Here is a 13,740-nt window from a genome sequence, read left to right as displayed (position 1 = left end):
TGGATCTTTTTATTCCATCATAAAATCTCCAACAAAAATGTGAGCTTTGGGCACACAGAAGAAACCCAACTGTGGATGGAGTGCCAGTCCACTGCACTCACTTGCTCATTCAGAAACTTAATTTATGCATTAGAAGATGGTTAAATTTTAGGCCATGAAGGGATCCATATGGTCAGCAACAATACTCAAATAGGCCGTGACATTCAAGCGACATTCTGACCTCTCTCATCAACAAGGTACGGAAGCTTGTTGGATTTTTTTTTTTTGCTTTTTTGTTTCTTGAACCATTCTGCTGTGCATAAAAATCCAGGGGGATTTGCAGTTAAAGAAATACGCTGAAGCACCTCTCTGGCACCAGCAATCAAGCCATGGTCATAATCAATGAGATCACATTCTGGTGATTGATGTAAACATTAACTGAAACTTGCATCAGGATTTTATGCACAGGATTACAGCCACATGATTGGTTGATGAGATAACTGCATGGATACTCGGGTGTACAGGTGGTTCCTAATAATTTTCCAAGGAAGTTTATATTGGCGCCTTCAGGCAAATTATCTATAAGCTTTGTGAATGTAGTTAAAAAAAATCAAATCTCAGTAGGTTAACATTCATTTCAATACACAAAACACCCCACTCAATCCATCAGAATAGCCTAGACAAGACAGTCACTTAAAATCATCAAGTTTTTAAACCCCATATCCAGGTCAGGGGTTGTGCGGAGCCAGCACCTATCCCAGCAGCACAGGACACAACACGTAAGCCAAAACCATTGAGAGCCATTGGGCATACTGACTAACACACACCCTCACATGACGCCAGTTTAGAGTTTATGAACATCCTTGAGGAAGAAAACCTACAGAGAAAACTCGCAAGCTACACACAGTTACGGTGTTTGAAATTCAAACCCGTTAGCGTGAGAAGAGCGCTAACCACTGCGTCACCGAGTGACAGCAAACGATAGACATACTATCCAAGGAATACATATAAGAGATTACAACAATACAGTTGAATCAAAAACAGCTTTCGTGAAGTACTTCAATTCAATTGAAATTTCGGCTGTTAGTTTACCAGCAGGTTTTACAGAAAAAGCAAGGCATAACAATAAAATCATATCAGCAAAGCACACAGTCATCAAACATAAACTTAGTAAAATAAAATATAGCAGTGAGCATAAAACGTATTAACATTAGACCATACACATCACATATACAGTATATGTGTGAAAAAATGCTGTAAACAAAGAATGCTTTCAAAAATGGAAGTGTTAATCATTTATTTTCATCAATCAACAAAATGCAGTGAATGAACAAAAGAGAAATCTAAATCTAATCAATATTTGGTGTGACCACCCTTTGCCTTCAAAACAGCATCAATTCTTCTAGGTACACTTGCACACAATTTTTGAAGGAACTCGGCTGGTAGGTTGTTCCAAACATCTTGGAGAACTAACCACAGATCTTCTGTGGATGTAGGCTTCCTCACATCCTTCTGTCTCTTCATGTAATCCCAGACACACTCGATGATGTTGAGATCAGGGCTCTGTGGGGGCCATATCATCACTTCCAGGACTTCTTGTTCTTCTTTACGCTGAAGATAGTTCTTAATGACTTTGGCTGGATGTTTGGGTTCGTTGTCCTGCTGCAGAATAAATTTGGGGCCAATCATACGCCTCCCTGATGGTATTGCATGATGGATAAGTATCTGCCTGTATTTCTCAGCATTGAGAACACCATTAATCCTGACCAAATCTCCAACTCCATTTGCAGAAATGCAGCCCCAAACGTTCAAGGAACCTCCACCATGCTTCACTGTTACCTGCAGACACTTATTATTGTACCGCTCTCCAGGCCTTCGACGAACAAACTGCCTTCTGCTACAGCCAAATATTTCAAATTTTGACTCCTCAGTCAAGAGCACCTGCTGCCATTTTTCTGCACCCCAGTTCCTATGTTTTCGTGCATACTTGAGTCGCTTGGCCTTGTTTCCATGTCGGAGGTATGGCTTTTTGGCTGCAACTCTTCAATGAAGACCACTTCTGGCCAGACTTCTCCGGACAGTAGATGGGTGTACCTGGGTCCCACTGGTTTCTGCCAGTTCTGAGCTGATGGCACTGCTGGACATCTTCCGATTTCAAAGGGTAATAAGCTTGATGTGTCTTTCATCTGCTGCACTAAGTTTCCTTGGCCGACCACTGTGTCTACGATCCTCAATGTTGCCCGTTTCTTTGTGCTTCTTCAAAAGAGCTTAAACAGCACATCTTGAAACCCCAGTCTGCTTTGAAATCTTTGTCTGGGAGAGACCTTGCTGATGCAGTAGAACTACCTTGTGTCTTGTTGCTGTGCTCAATCTTGCCATGACATGAAACTGTCTTCCACAACCTCACCTTGGTAGCACAGTTTGGCTGTTCCTCACCCAGTTTTAAGCTGTTTCTGTTTCAGTTAATGACTGTGTTTCAACCTACGTGTGACATCGATGATCATTAGCACCTGTTTGGTAGAATTGGTTGATCAGACACCTGACTAGAATCCTACAATATCCTTGACTTTGTGCAAGTGTACCTATAAGAATTGATGCTGGTTTGAAGGCAAAAGGTAGTAACACCAAATATAGATTTGATTTAGATTTTTCTTTTGTTCGCTCACTTTGCATTTTGTAAATTGATAACAATAAACAATCATTATTTATATTTCTGAAAGCATTCTTTGTTCACAGCATTTTTTCACACCTGCCTAAAACTTTTGCACAGTACTGTGTATATATATATATATATACATATATATATATATATATATATACTGTATATTAATATATACATATATATATATATTAATATTATATATACACTAGCTTCACTCGCCAACCCCTGGTCTTGGGTAACCCGAAACAGATTTGAAAGAGATTATTTATCTCTGTCAGTTGTGGTCTTTCGTTTTGAACCCGTGCCTGCTTTGCTTCCGCAGTTTCAGACGCGCGTTGTAGGCGCCTGCGTTCATTGATCTTATCCAGGTGGGCTTGTGTTTGTACCGTTGAGCTGTATTGTGTTTGAATTTGGTGTAAAGCGTTCAGCGGTTTGTACAATCCCAAGCAGCACATTATTCCTAACTTCACTCCGCAGTAGTGCCACTCACAATATGGCGGTGACGCCTGCGCCTTTCGTACTATCTTTATGGACCTGTGGGGCCTCCGTAGCCTCTCACGTTTGACTCTGGGGTGCAGCGCAGAATCCTCTTTTTGTGTGGTTGTGTCGTTAGTGGTAGCTATGGGCGCGTTGTTGCTTCATATCTCATTCACGTTAGTTGAGCTCTTTCGTTCTTGGGCCGTGACTCCTTCGTTCGCGGTGGATACGACTTCGTTTGCGGTTTATGAGACGCGCGCCTGCGCAGTACGTCTCATGGTCCCATCGCCGTGTCCCTGCGTCAATATCCGGTTTATTCTCGGTTAGTAATATGGATACTTCACCAATAATTGATGCAAATGTCCAGTGTATATGCCAAGATGTAAGTCTGTTGATGTAAAGTTGAATTTATTTAGATTATTAATTTCAGTTGGTGCCGGGGAGTATTTGAATCGGTTGCTTTTTATCTTTGGAACCTTAAACTTGACACACGATAGCAAAAACTGGAATTGAGAATGTAGTGTGTGACTTGAGAGAGGACGCTCTTCTTGTAGGGCGTGCTTATCAGATAGATTGATAGAAGGCTCGCTTTAAAATAAAAAACACAATGTGCCATCCATCCATTATCCAACCCGCTATATCCTAACTACAGGGTCACGGGGGTCTGCTGGAGCCAATCCCAGCTAACACAGGGCGCAAGGCAGGAAACAAATCACCGCAGGGCACGCGCCAAGCACAATAACCTAACCTGCACGTCTTTGGACTGTAGGAGGAAACCCACGTAAACACGGGGAGAACATGCAAACTCCACGCAGGGAGGACCCGGGAAGCGAACCCGGGTCACCTAACTGCGAGGCAGCAGCACTACCCACTGCGCCACCGTAAGTGCGGTCTGTAAAATATTCAACGACTATGGCGACATAAATCTGTTTTTGCCAATATTATTCCAAAAGTCTTTCGGAATATTTCACACACCGTTTTCCTCCCTTGAAGCGCAGTCGTCCCCGAGGCGACTCGGTGTGTTTATAATCTGCGAGAACGCTCGGCGTCTTTAAAAAAAAAAAAAAAAAAGAGGCGGGGACAAGACGCTGACCACCCACCATCCTGCCTTGTAATTGGCTGCTGCCTCGTAACCTTTGACATCACGTAGTCGCGGGGTCGTGACGCTTCACATGTGCGAAGAAACCTTAAAAGCCCTGCTACAGCGATGCCAGGCAAATACGAGCTGAAAATTAACAAAAAGTTTGCAGAGCGTTACGAAAAGTACCGACAGAAGGAGGAACTGCAAAAACGTAAGAGCGCGAAATCGAGTCGAGTGACGTTCGTTTAAAAAAAAATCGAGAGTGCGCGCAGTGTGCACGGAGGTGTTGGTTTTTCGTGTCGGTGGGGCCCCCAGATTGGATTATGAGGGTTCGGTAAGGCGTTGCATGGATTCGTGCAACACAGAGGGAGGTTTCTGAGAAGCTGTGTTTTGAATTGCTAAGCTCCGAACCTTTACGAGGCTACTGTTTGTTTTGCACATTAACATATATTTGCTAATCAGACGATTTTATCCAAAGCGACTTACAAAAGTGGTCAACATAATCGAGTAAACATCATTCTGGGGTACTCTTTGGGAACAATTGCAACACGACAAGGTGACAAAATTGATCATCATAAGTGAAGAACTCAGAGCAAAATAGAAGCGAGTTACACTTTATTGGTTACAAGAAACTTACAATCTGTTAGACAGAAATACACAAAACAAGAGTCCTCGAAACACTTCTTAAAAACATCGAGGGAGTCAGAATTGTGAGTGGAGGTGGGCAGTTCATTTCACAAGTTAGGCGCCACGCATGAAAAGAGACAGAACTGGGATTTGATACCACGCAGGGATGGCATTAGCAGACCCGAGTGGCCGAAAATAGGCTAAAACTTCACGAGGTGTAGGTGCTGACCCACTGACTCCTCTGTGGTCAAGCATCAGTGATTTAAACTGAATATGTGCCCCTACAGAGTGCCAGCATAATGATCTGAAGAGAGCAGTGACATATGCCCGCCTCGGCTGGATGGCACGCACCACATGCTGGTACTCCTGACAGCAGAGAGTTGCAGCAGTCCAGACGTAATAAGACCAAAGCCAGCACCAGGAGGTGGGTTGCATACTCCATCACATACAAAGGACAGCTGGTCACCGAGCACCACCTCAGGGTTATGCATAGACTTAGCAGATGTTGGCGATTAATGAGCCGAGCTGATTAGAGATGAGGTGCTACATAGACACATGGGCTGCAATAACAGAAAGGTCCATCTTTGCCTGGTTGAGCTGAGGATGGTGATCCTTCATGCAAGTAGCAGTATTAGTGAGACACACACAGATTCTAATGGATACTATGTGGTCCTCTGGAGGGAATGACATGTACTACTGTGTATATACAGTGCATCCGCAAAGTATTCACAGCGCATCACTTTTTCCACATTTTGTTATGTTACAGCCTTATTCCAAAATGGATTAAATTAATTTTTTTCCTCAGAATTCTACACACAACACCCTATAATAACAACATGAAAAAAGTTTACTTGAGGTTTTTGCAAATTTATTAAAAATAAAAAAATTGAGAAAGCACATGTACATAAGTATTCACAGCCTTTGCCGTGAAGCTCGAAATTGAGCTCAGGTGCATCCTGTTTCCCCTGATCATCTTTGAGATATTTCTGCAGCTTAATTGGAGTCCACCTGTGGTAAATTCAGTTGATTGGACATGATTTGGAAAGGCACACACCTGTCTATAGAAGGTCCCACAGTTGACAGTTCATGTCAGAGCACAGACCAAGCATGAAGTCAAAGGAATTGTCTGTAGACCTCCGAGACAGGATTGTCTCGAGGTACAAATCTGGGGAAGGTTACAGAAAAATTTCTGCTGCTTTGAAGGTCCCAATGAGCATAGTGGCCTCCATCATCTGAAAGTGGAAGAAGTTTGAAACCACCAGGACTCTTCCTAGAGCTGGCCGGCCATCTAAACTGAGAGATTGGGGGAGAAGGGCCTTAGTCAGGGAGGTGACCAAGAACCCGATGGTCACTCTGTCAGAGCTCCAGAGGTCCTCTGTAGAGAGAGGAAAACCTTCCAGAAGGACAATCATCTCTGCAGCAATCCACCAATCATTCCTGTATAGTAGAGTAGCCAGACAGAAGCCACTCCTTAGTAAAAGGCACATGGCAGCCCACCTGGAGTTTGCCAAAAGGCACCTGAAGGACTCTCTGATCATGAGAAAGAAAATTCTCTGGTCTGATGAGACAAAGATTGAACTCTTTGGTGTGAATGCCAGGCGTCACGTTTGGAGGAAACCTGGCACCATCCCTACAGTGAAGCATGGTGGTGGCAGCATCATGCTGTGGGGAAGTTTTTCAGCTGCAGGAACTGGAAGACTAGTCAGGTTAAAGGGAAAGATGACTGCAGCAATGTACAGAGACATCCTGGATGAATACCTGCTCCAGAGCGCTCTTGACCTCAGACTGGGGCGACGGTTCATCTTTCAGCAGGACAACAACCCTAAGCACACAGCCAAGATATCAAAGGAGTGGCTTCAGGACAACTCTGTGAATGTCCTTGAGTGGCCCAGCCAGAGCCCAGACTTGAATCTGATTGAACATCTCTGGAGAGATCTTAAAATGGCTGTGCACCGACGCTTCCTATCCAACCTGATGAAGCTTGAGAGGTGCTGCAAAGAGGAATGGGCGAAACTGGCCAAGGATAGGTGTGCCAAGCTTGTGGCATCATATTCAACAAGACTTGAGGCTGTAATTGCTGCCAAAGGTGCATCGACAAAGTATTGAGCAAAGGCTGTGAATACTTATGGACATGGGATTTCTCCGTTTTTTTATTTTTAATAAATTAGCAAAAACCTCAAGTAAACTTTTTTCATGTTGTTATTATGGGGTGTTGTGTGCAGAATTCTGAGGGAAAAAATGAATGTAATTCATCACTGGAGAAATAAATTATCCAGTGATTTTGTTTTAAGCGATTACTGTGACATTTATAAACGGTCTGGATCAGATATTGACAAAATGAAAGGCCACCTCATTTGTAAAATTTCTTTTGCTATTATTTGCCAAAGAGATTTTAGGGATATGAGCATGGAATGTGGCATCATGGGGCACAGAGGTATTCCTAGACCATCATAACATTTCAAAAACCTTCAGTCTGCAGTCCTGCCCAGTGGGACTTTTCAGAATGTTGATGAAGGGTGGCCTTGTAGCCAGTCAGCATGGGCCAGCTTGAGTTTGAGCTTTCTATTCCCAAGAAAGAGAACACTTTTTGTTCTTCAATATAACTTAATGCTTCTTTACTGCAGTGCCAAATGATGATGATCACTTGTTTTAATATATTTTACAGTTACATTATTATTCCTATTAGCGTTCAATTATATTATTAATGTGATTTATAATCTTAATCTGTTTTTTCTTATTTTTATGACTGGCCCCACACTCCTAAGCTGGTTTCTTCCTTGTACCCAGTTCTGCCACTGGCCCCTGTGATCCCAAGTTGGATTAAAGAGACCTCTGAGAATGGGTTTGCTAGGTTTTGAAGGCCTGCAGTATACTGGCGGCTTGTTCGGGTTGGTTTTTGCTGTGGACTAGACAGGCTTGGAAAACAAATAGATGGATATGGCGTATGCTTGATGGTACATCTGTCTACTCTTTACACATTTATAAGTGTAATACAGTGCTGTAGGTCCTAAGGAAGTGGATTCCTAACCACAAAATTGCCAGTTGAGTTGTCGCCTCTGACCACTGCGAAAAAATACATGGAAACAGATGTGCAGCGTATCTGTGCTTGTCTAGTGCCTCGGGATGCTGTTTGTTATAGAATGGTGCTTTATAAAATAAAGGTTTGTTGTTCTCTGAGCTTGTTCTTTGTGAAAGGCAATACATTAAAAAAAAATGAATCGTTCTGTTTAAAAACCTGTCCATAAAAGGCATATCTTGGCTTGTTTTCCTAATATGTGCTGAAGATCATACTTTGGTATTGTCTGGTGTGTGTTTGCGTGTGCTGTGATGTACTGGCCGCTCTGATTCATGGTTCAAGATAGGCTTTATGGCCTTGATCTTTGGGGATTGCATTTGGAACGTGGGCATGTTGAGTTGTATAAAATGTAGAAGTCCTCTTCTTGAGGTGATTTTGTAACAATTCAGCCCACCACGCTGACCCGGGACGATCGTTACCACTAACCTGTCCTACTTTGCAGTAGATGATAAAAAGGATAGGCCAATATGACAGCCTGTAGAGCCCCCCGTACACGCCTTATTGTGAATGATAAGTCTACAGAGTGTGATATTGGCCTATCCTTTATATCATCTACTGCAAAGTAGGACAGGTAGGTCAGCGTGGCAGGCTGAATTATTACAAGATGGTGCCCTGTCTGAGGATCAGGGCAGTATACATCTTGATATCACCCGTTCTTTGACTAAACATACCTAGGGTTATAAATAGTGTGCTTTCGGTGCCACTAGACAATCCAAATGTATCGCTGTGTGAGAACCCAGTAGCCCGAAGCCACCACGTCACTGTCAGGACTTTAGAAGCTCCAGGACTTCGTCTCATGGCCCAGGCAGATGCTGTTCTGCTTTGTTCAATTTCCAAGCACCCCACCGTCTTCTACTTGGCTGTCCTCTCTTCCTTTAAACACATATTGCTCCCCGAAACAAAAAAAAAAAGAAAACCGTAATGTCACACCTCTGGGGTAACACTGTCAATCTCCGTCTGTAAGTACAATCCCCACAAAATCCTAGCAACAGCAGAAAAATTTTTATGTTTATGTGGCAGCACTACAATTTTTCACAATGAATGCCAGCAAGAAGAATGTTTTACTGCATTAATAGTAATTGTAACACAGGCTACTTCATCATTTTAAAGGGCACTAATTAGACTCCAAACTGAATGTGGAAAGATCTGCATTGTCCTCGCTGTAGCTTGCTACTGTGCTAGGAAAAATGAATCTATTTCCATATTAATATACAGTCAAGAGAACCTTTAAGCCGCCACATCCATTATCCTTATAGTTGTCAGATGCTGCACACTGTTACTTTTATGTAATTTATCCTCAAAACAAAGGAAGTAAGAAATGGTTAAAAATCAATGTAAATGTTTACCTGCTGTAATTCAGTCAGTCGTCATCATTCTGGCTGTCAGATTAAACAGAAACCGAACTGCAATTTGTGTGGTGGACTTTAGTGTCCTTCAAAACTCAATTTGGTGTCATTTTGCAAAAATAGGATGAATGGGATTGAGAGCTTCTTGGTCTGAGAGGCCTCTTTTTGTCAAGACTGTTCTAATTTCAGTTAATGTCACAAAAGAGCATTGCAGTTAAAAATGGATATTGTTCACTTAACAGCAAATGGAAATGATTTATAAATGGATTAATGAACTGTCAGGATGACTTCCTGATACAGCTGTAGGTATCAATATTGTGACGCTATACAGAAACAGGAGAAATGCCATCGCTGCCCAGGGAAGTTGTTCAGGCCTTGTTTCAGAGTCTGGTAATAAAACCATTACCTTATGTTTACTTCCGTGTTTTAAGAATTTGTACAATAATATCAAAGAGTCTTTTGATCTACCTGGCATTTTGATTTAAGCATCTTCCTTGTGCAAAATGGGCCTGTAACTTTTGGGAACTAGATGATGCATGTCTGGCATCGAATGTTGCACCTGTCCTGGAATAATAAACATCCTGTTTAGGTGGCCTACTCCTCTCGGCCTGTATTATTCTAATTATCTGTGTATTTGTTGGATTGTGTACTTTTTCATTTATTTGCTTGACTCCACTTATGTTTACTGTAGATTTTAAGTGTCCAGTATGGGTGTACTTCCTCTTTTTTTTCCTTAAACAGAAATCCTTACAGTGCATTTTTGTGGCCATAGTGGGTGGCACAGTGCCTTGTTTAATATGAAAACTTGAATTTAACTCCATGAATAGTGAAGGAGGCTGTCATTCTCAATGAGTATGGGTATGCTTTGGTAATCGGTATCACTGCATTTATTTTAAGATACAATATCACATCTTGCTTGTACTGGGCTCCCATTGAAATTTTGGCCCTTTAAAGTAGGCATTGACCAGAAAGCAGGAGACAAGCTGGAGGTAGCAGAGTTAAAGATGCTAAGATTTGCATTGGGTGTGACGAGGATGGACAGGATTAGAAATGAGGACATTAGAGAGTCAGCTCAAGTTGGACAGTTGGGAGACAAAGTCAGAGAGGTGAGATTGCGTTGGTTTGGACATGTGCAGAGGAGAGATGCTGGGCATATTGGGAGAAAGATGCTAAGGATAGAGCTGCAAGGCAAGAGGAGAAGAGGAAGGCCTAAGTGAAGGTTTATGGATGTGCTGAGAGAGGACATGCAGGTGATGGGTGTAACAGAGCAAGATGCCTGAGGACAGAAAGGTATGGAAGATGATCCGCTGTGCAACCCCTAACGGGAGCAGCTGAAAGAAGAAAAAGAAGAAAGTAGCTGTCAAGTTTGGAAGGATCAGGATCCAAACCTGAAGGTGGTGGACAAATAATTCTGTTAATTTACAAAAGGCTAGAGAAGTGTTTAAATTTGACACTACTTGCAGGCTTTATGGATTTGGCAATGCAAGTACTGGTAAACTGTTGGGGTATGTTGTTCCTGTATTGTTAACCACTTTCCCACCTCTTTGTCATAGTGAAGGACCGCTATGGTGACAGTGGGGATGAGCTGGACACCTCTGAATCAGAGGAAGAAGAGGGCAGTGAAGTGGTAAGGATTTAATGAAGTCTTATTTAAACACACTTATTAAGACTCTTGTGTAAATCAGTTGAAGTTCATGTTTTAATAATGCAATTCATCATGGCTAGAAATCTTATTAATTTACCACAACAGGCTGCTGCTTTTTATCTCCGTATTGCTTCAGGGTACATCCCTATACTGTAAGTATCAATTGTGCCAGTTTCTCTAATACTTGCACAGCAGGTTAGTGCATATATTGTCTATGATCAGCATTCACCTCCTTGGAAGTTTTCACTTTGATGAACAGAAGAAGACTCTTTATTGTCAGTGTTAAAGCCAATTTAAATCTGTGGTGATTCAATGTTAGTAAAATGAGGAGTTAAAAGGAGGTGATTTCTTTTTATAGGCTTTAGAGTCCTGGTGCTTCCTGCCTTGCTATATGGTTGCAAGATATGGACACTATCCAGTGACCTGAGACGAAGACTGGACTCCTTCATATGTGTCTCTCCGGAAAATCCTTGGGTACCGTTGGTTTGACTTTGTGTTGCTCATGGAGTCCCGAATGAGGCACATGACCTACATTGTGAGGGAGTGTCAGTTACGGCACTACGGCCATGTGGTGCATTTCCCCTGAAGGTGATCCAACTTGTAAGATCCTCATTGTTGGGGACCCAAGTGGCTGGACCAGGCCAAGGGGTCGCCCACATAACACCTGGCTGCGGCAGATAGAGGGTCATTTCCAGAGGGTGGGACTGGGCCGTGTGTCTGCCTGGGGGGTTGCAAACTGGGATCCTGAGTTGTTTCGTCGTGTAGTGGGTGCGGCAATGCACTGTACCAGTGCCTGCTCCCCTACTTGACTTGCTCTGTACTTTAGGCCATTCTACTTGATTCCTGTCAGAGTGGTTGCGAGTCTATTACTTTAATATCCACACTACTAATGGGTTTGCCCTTGTGATGTTACAGGTTCTGGCTGATACATGGTTAATAAATATTAGATATTCTGTAAATATCTTTGTACTTTTAAAATTACACTGATATTAGAGTTTACTATTGTCACTGCTCTTTTCTCCATGTTTTGTCTGCTGTGCCTTTCCACCCTGTGCTGTATTTTTGCTACTTCTTTCTGCACCATTGTGGGTGGCAACAGGGGTTTTTTGCTGTACTGTAAGGGATAATGACAAAACATTAAATTGAATACACCTCTCTTCTTTTGCTAGGAGATTGATCCCAAGGTGGAAAGAGATTTCTATAGGACATTGTCCTTGTTGAAACAGAAGGACCCAAGAATTTATGAGAAAGACTGTACATTTTACAATGACGAAGGTATGTCGATAGAAGTATTTCCTTTCTTAGCATTCTTCAGGACCATTCTCTAGAGATTGTTCTGACAAGCAGGGTGAGAGAGACGCTTGGGATTAAACTTGTTTATAAGAATATGTGAAAATGTTTGTAAAGTTAGCTAGAAATAGAGCTGAAAATATTGTCCAATGAGTTCTAATTTGTAGAGAAGCCATTTCCATGTAGCTGAGCTGCAAATCAATTGACAAAGTAAATGTTAAAGTGATATCCTTTGTACTTCAGAGCTGCCATCAACGAGTACAAAGAGCTCCACTAAGCAAAAAGTGGAAGAACAGTCCATGTTTCTGAAGGACTATGAGAGGAAGGTTATTTTGGAAAAGGGGGGGTAAGTTGAGTTTATTTATTTATTTATTTTTTTTTGTAAAGGAAGGTTGGGCTGTCATTGTATAATATGGTAGGGCTCGTTTGTTAACCTTTCTGCTTTTGCTTGTAGAAAGTATGAAGATGAAGATGAAAGTGATGATGAGGAACAGCAGAAAATAAATGAGGTACATTTATCGAAACACCCACTTGATTTTAGAAAAGGATTTATTTTGTTGAAAATTTGTTTTTGTCCCCTTTTAACTATTAGGGGATGCTCGAATTTATTAGGAATCTGATTAGTTTTTAACTACTGGAATTAGGTACAACTTCAGCATCCCTTATCCGAAATGCCTGGGACCAGAAGTATTTTCTATATATTTTGATTTTGGGATATAATAATAATAATAATAAAAATTCTTTGCATTTATATAGCGCTTTTCTCACTACTCAAAGCGCTCAGCAATTGCAGGTTAAGGGCCTCGCTCAAGGGCCCAACACAACAGAGTCTGTTTTGGCATTTACGGGATTCAAACTGGCAACCTTCCGATTGCCAGAGCACATCCCTAGCCTCCAAGCCACCACTCCGCCAATATCCCCATATATTTCATATTTTGCATGTTCCTAAAACGCCAGCCCTGAATTCCTTCAGTCCATGTACTCTAAACCACCGGAGATTCAGGGAGATGGCAAAGAAGCAGACTAAACTACTTGACACTGAGAAAATAAAAGCTGAAATAGTTGTTGTCAATTCAGGATCTCGGCAGCACAAGGTAACTGAAGCTTAATTAATAATGTGTGACAGAAGAGACAGCAAGACGCACTCGTAGACCACTGCAGGTACTTGGCCCCACATCTTTAAGAAGTGCTTCTTTCCCATACACTGTTTTTCTGTTTTGGCTATTGCATCACTATATGGCATGAAGAGCAGCAAACAGTTCAGCTCGGCATTGTTGTCTAAGCGTATGCTGCGTGTTAAAGCACTGAGGTTATATTCTGGCATGACAACATGTTTGCATTTCTAATTGGACAGTCATGTTAACCTCCTTTCATTACTTGTTTAGATATGCAGTTAGAAAATAGATAGTGGCCAGACTCGTTTGTGTTCTCTTGGTGGTTTTAGACGCATTTACTTACTTGGGTTTTTTGAGTGCTGAAATCCACATCTTCTGTGACTGTTTATTATGAACTGAGATTGCGTCGGTTTGGACATGTGCAGAGGAGAGATGCTGGGCA

At 42.0% G+C, this 13,740-nt stretch overlaps 1 protein-coding gene across 1 annotated transcript in view; it reads left to right on the top strand.

Moving 5' to 3' along the window:
• The first annotated feature begins 4,251 nt into the window (after positions 1-4,251).
• Positions 4,252-13,740, top strand: part of kri1 (KRI1 homolog) — a 42,973-nt gene continuing 33,484 nt past the window's right edge. The window contains exons 1-5 of the mRNA XM_028823584.2: positions 4,252-4,410; positions 10,802-10,875; positions 12,063-12,168; positions 12,427-12,529; positions 12,638-12,692. Of these exons, the coding sequence (XP_028679417.1) occupies positions 4,326-4,410; positions 10,802-10,875; positions 12,063-12,168; positions 12,427-12,529; positions 12,638-12,692 (423 nt within the window). The 5' untranslated portion in view covers positions 4,252-4,325. The remainder of the gene's footprint in view (positions 4,411-10,801; positions 10,876-12,062; positions 12,169-12,426; positions 12,530-12,637; positions 12,693-13,740) is intronic.

This window comes from Erpetoichthys calabaricus, chromosome 17, assembly GCF_900747795.2.
Source record: "Erpetoichthys calabaricus chromosome 17, fErpCal1.3, whole genome shotgun sequence".
Classification (NCBI taxonomy): Eukaryota; Metazoa; Chordata; class Cladistia; order Polypteriformes; family Polypteridae; genus Erpetoichthys; species Erpetoichthys calabaricus.
This window is presented reverse-complemented; position numbering and strand designations above follow the sequence as displayed.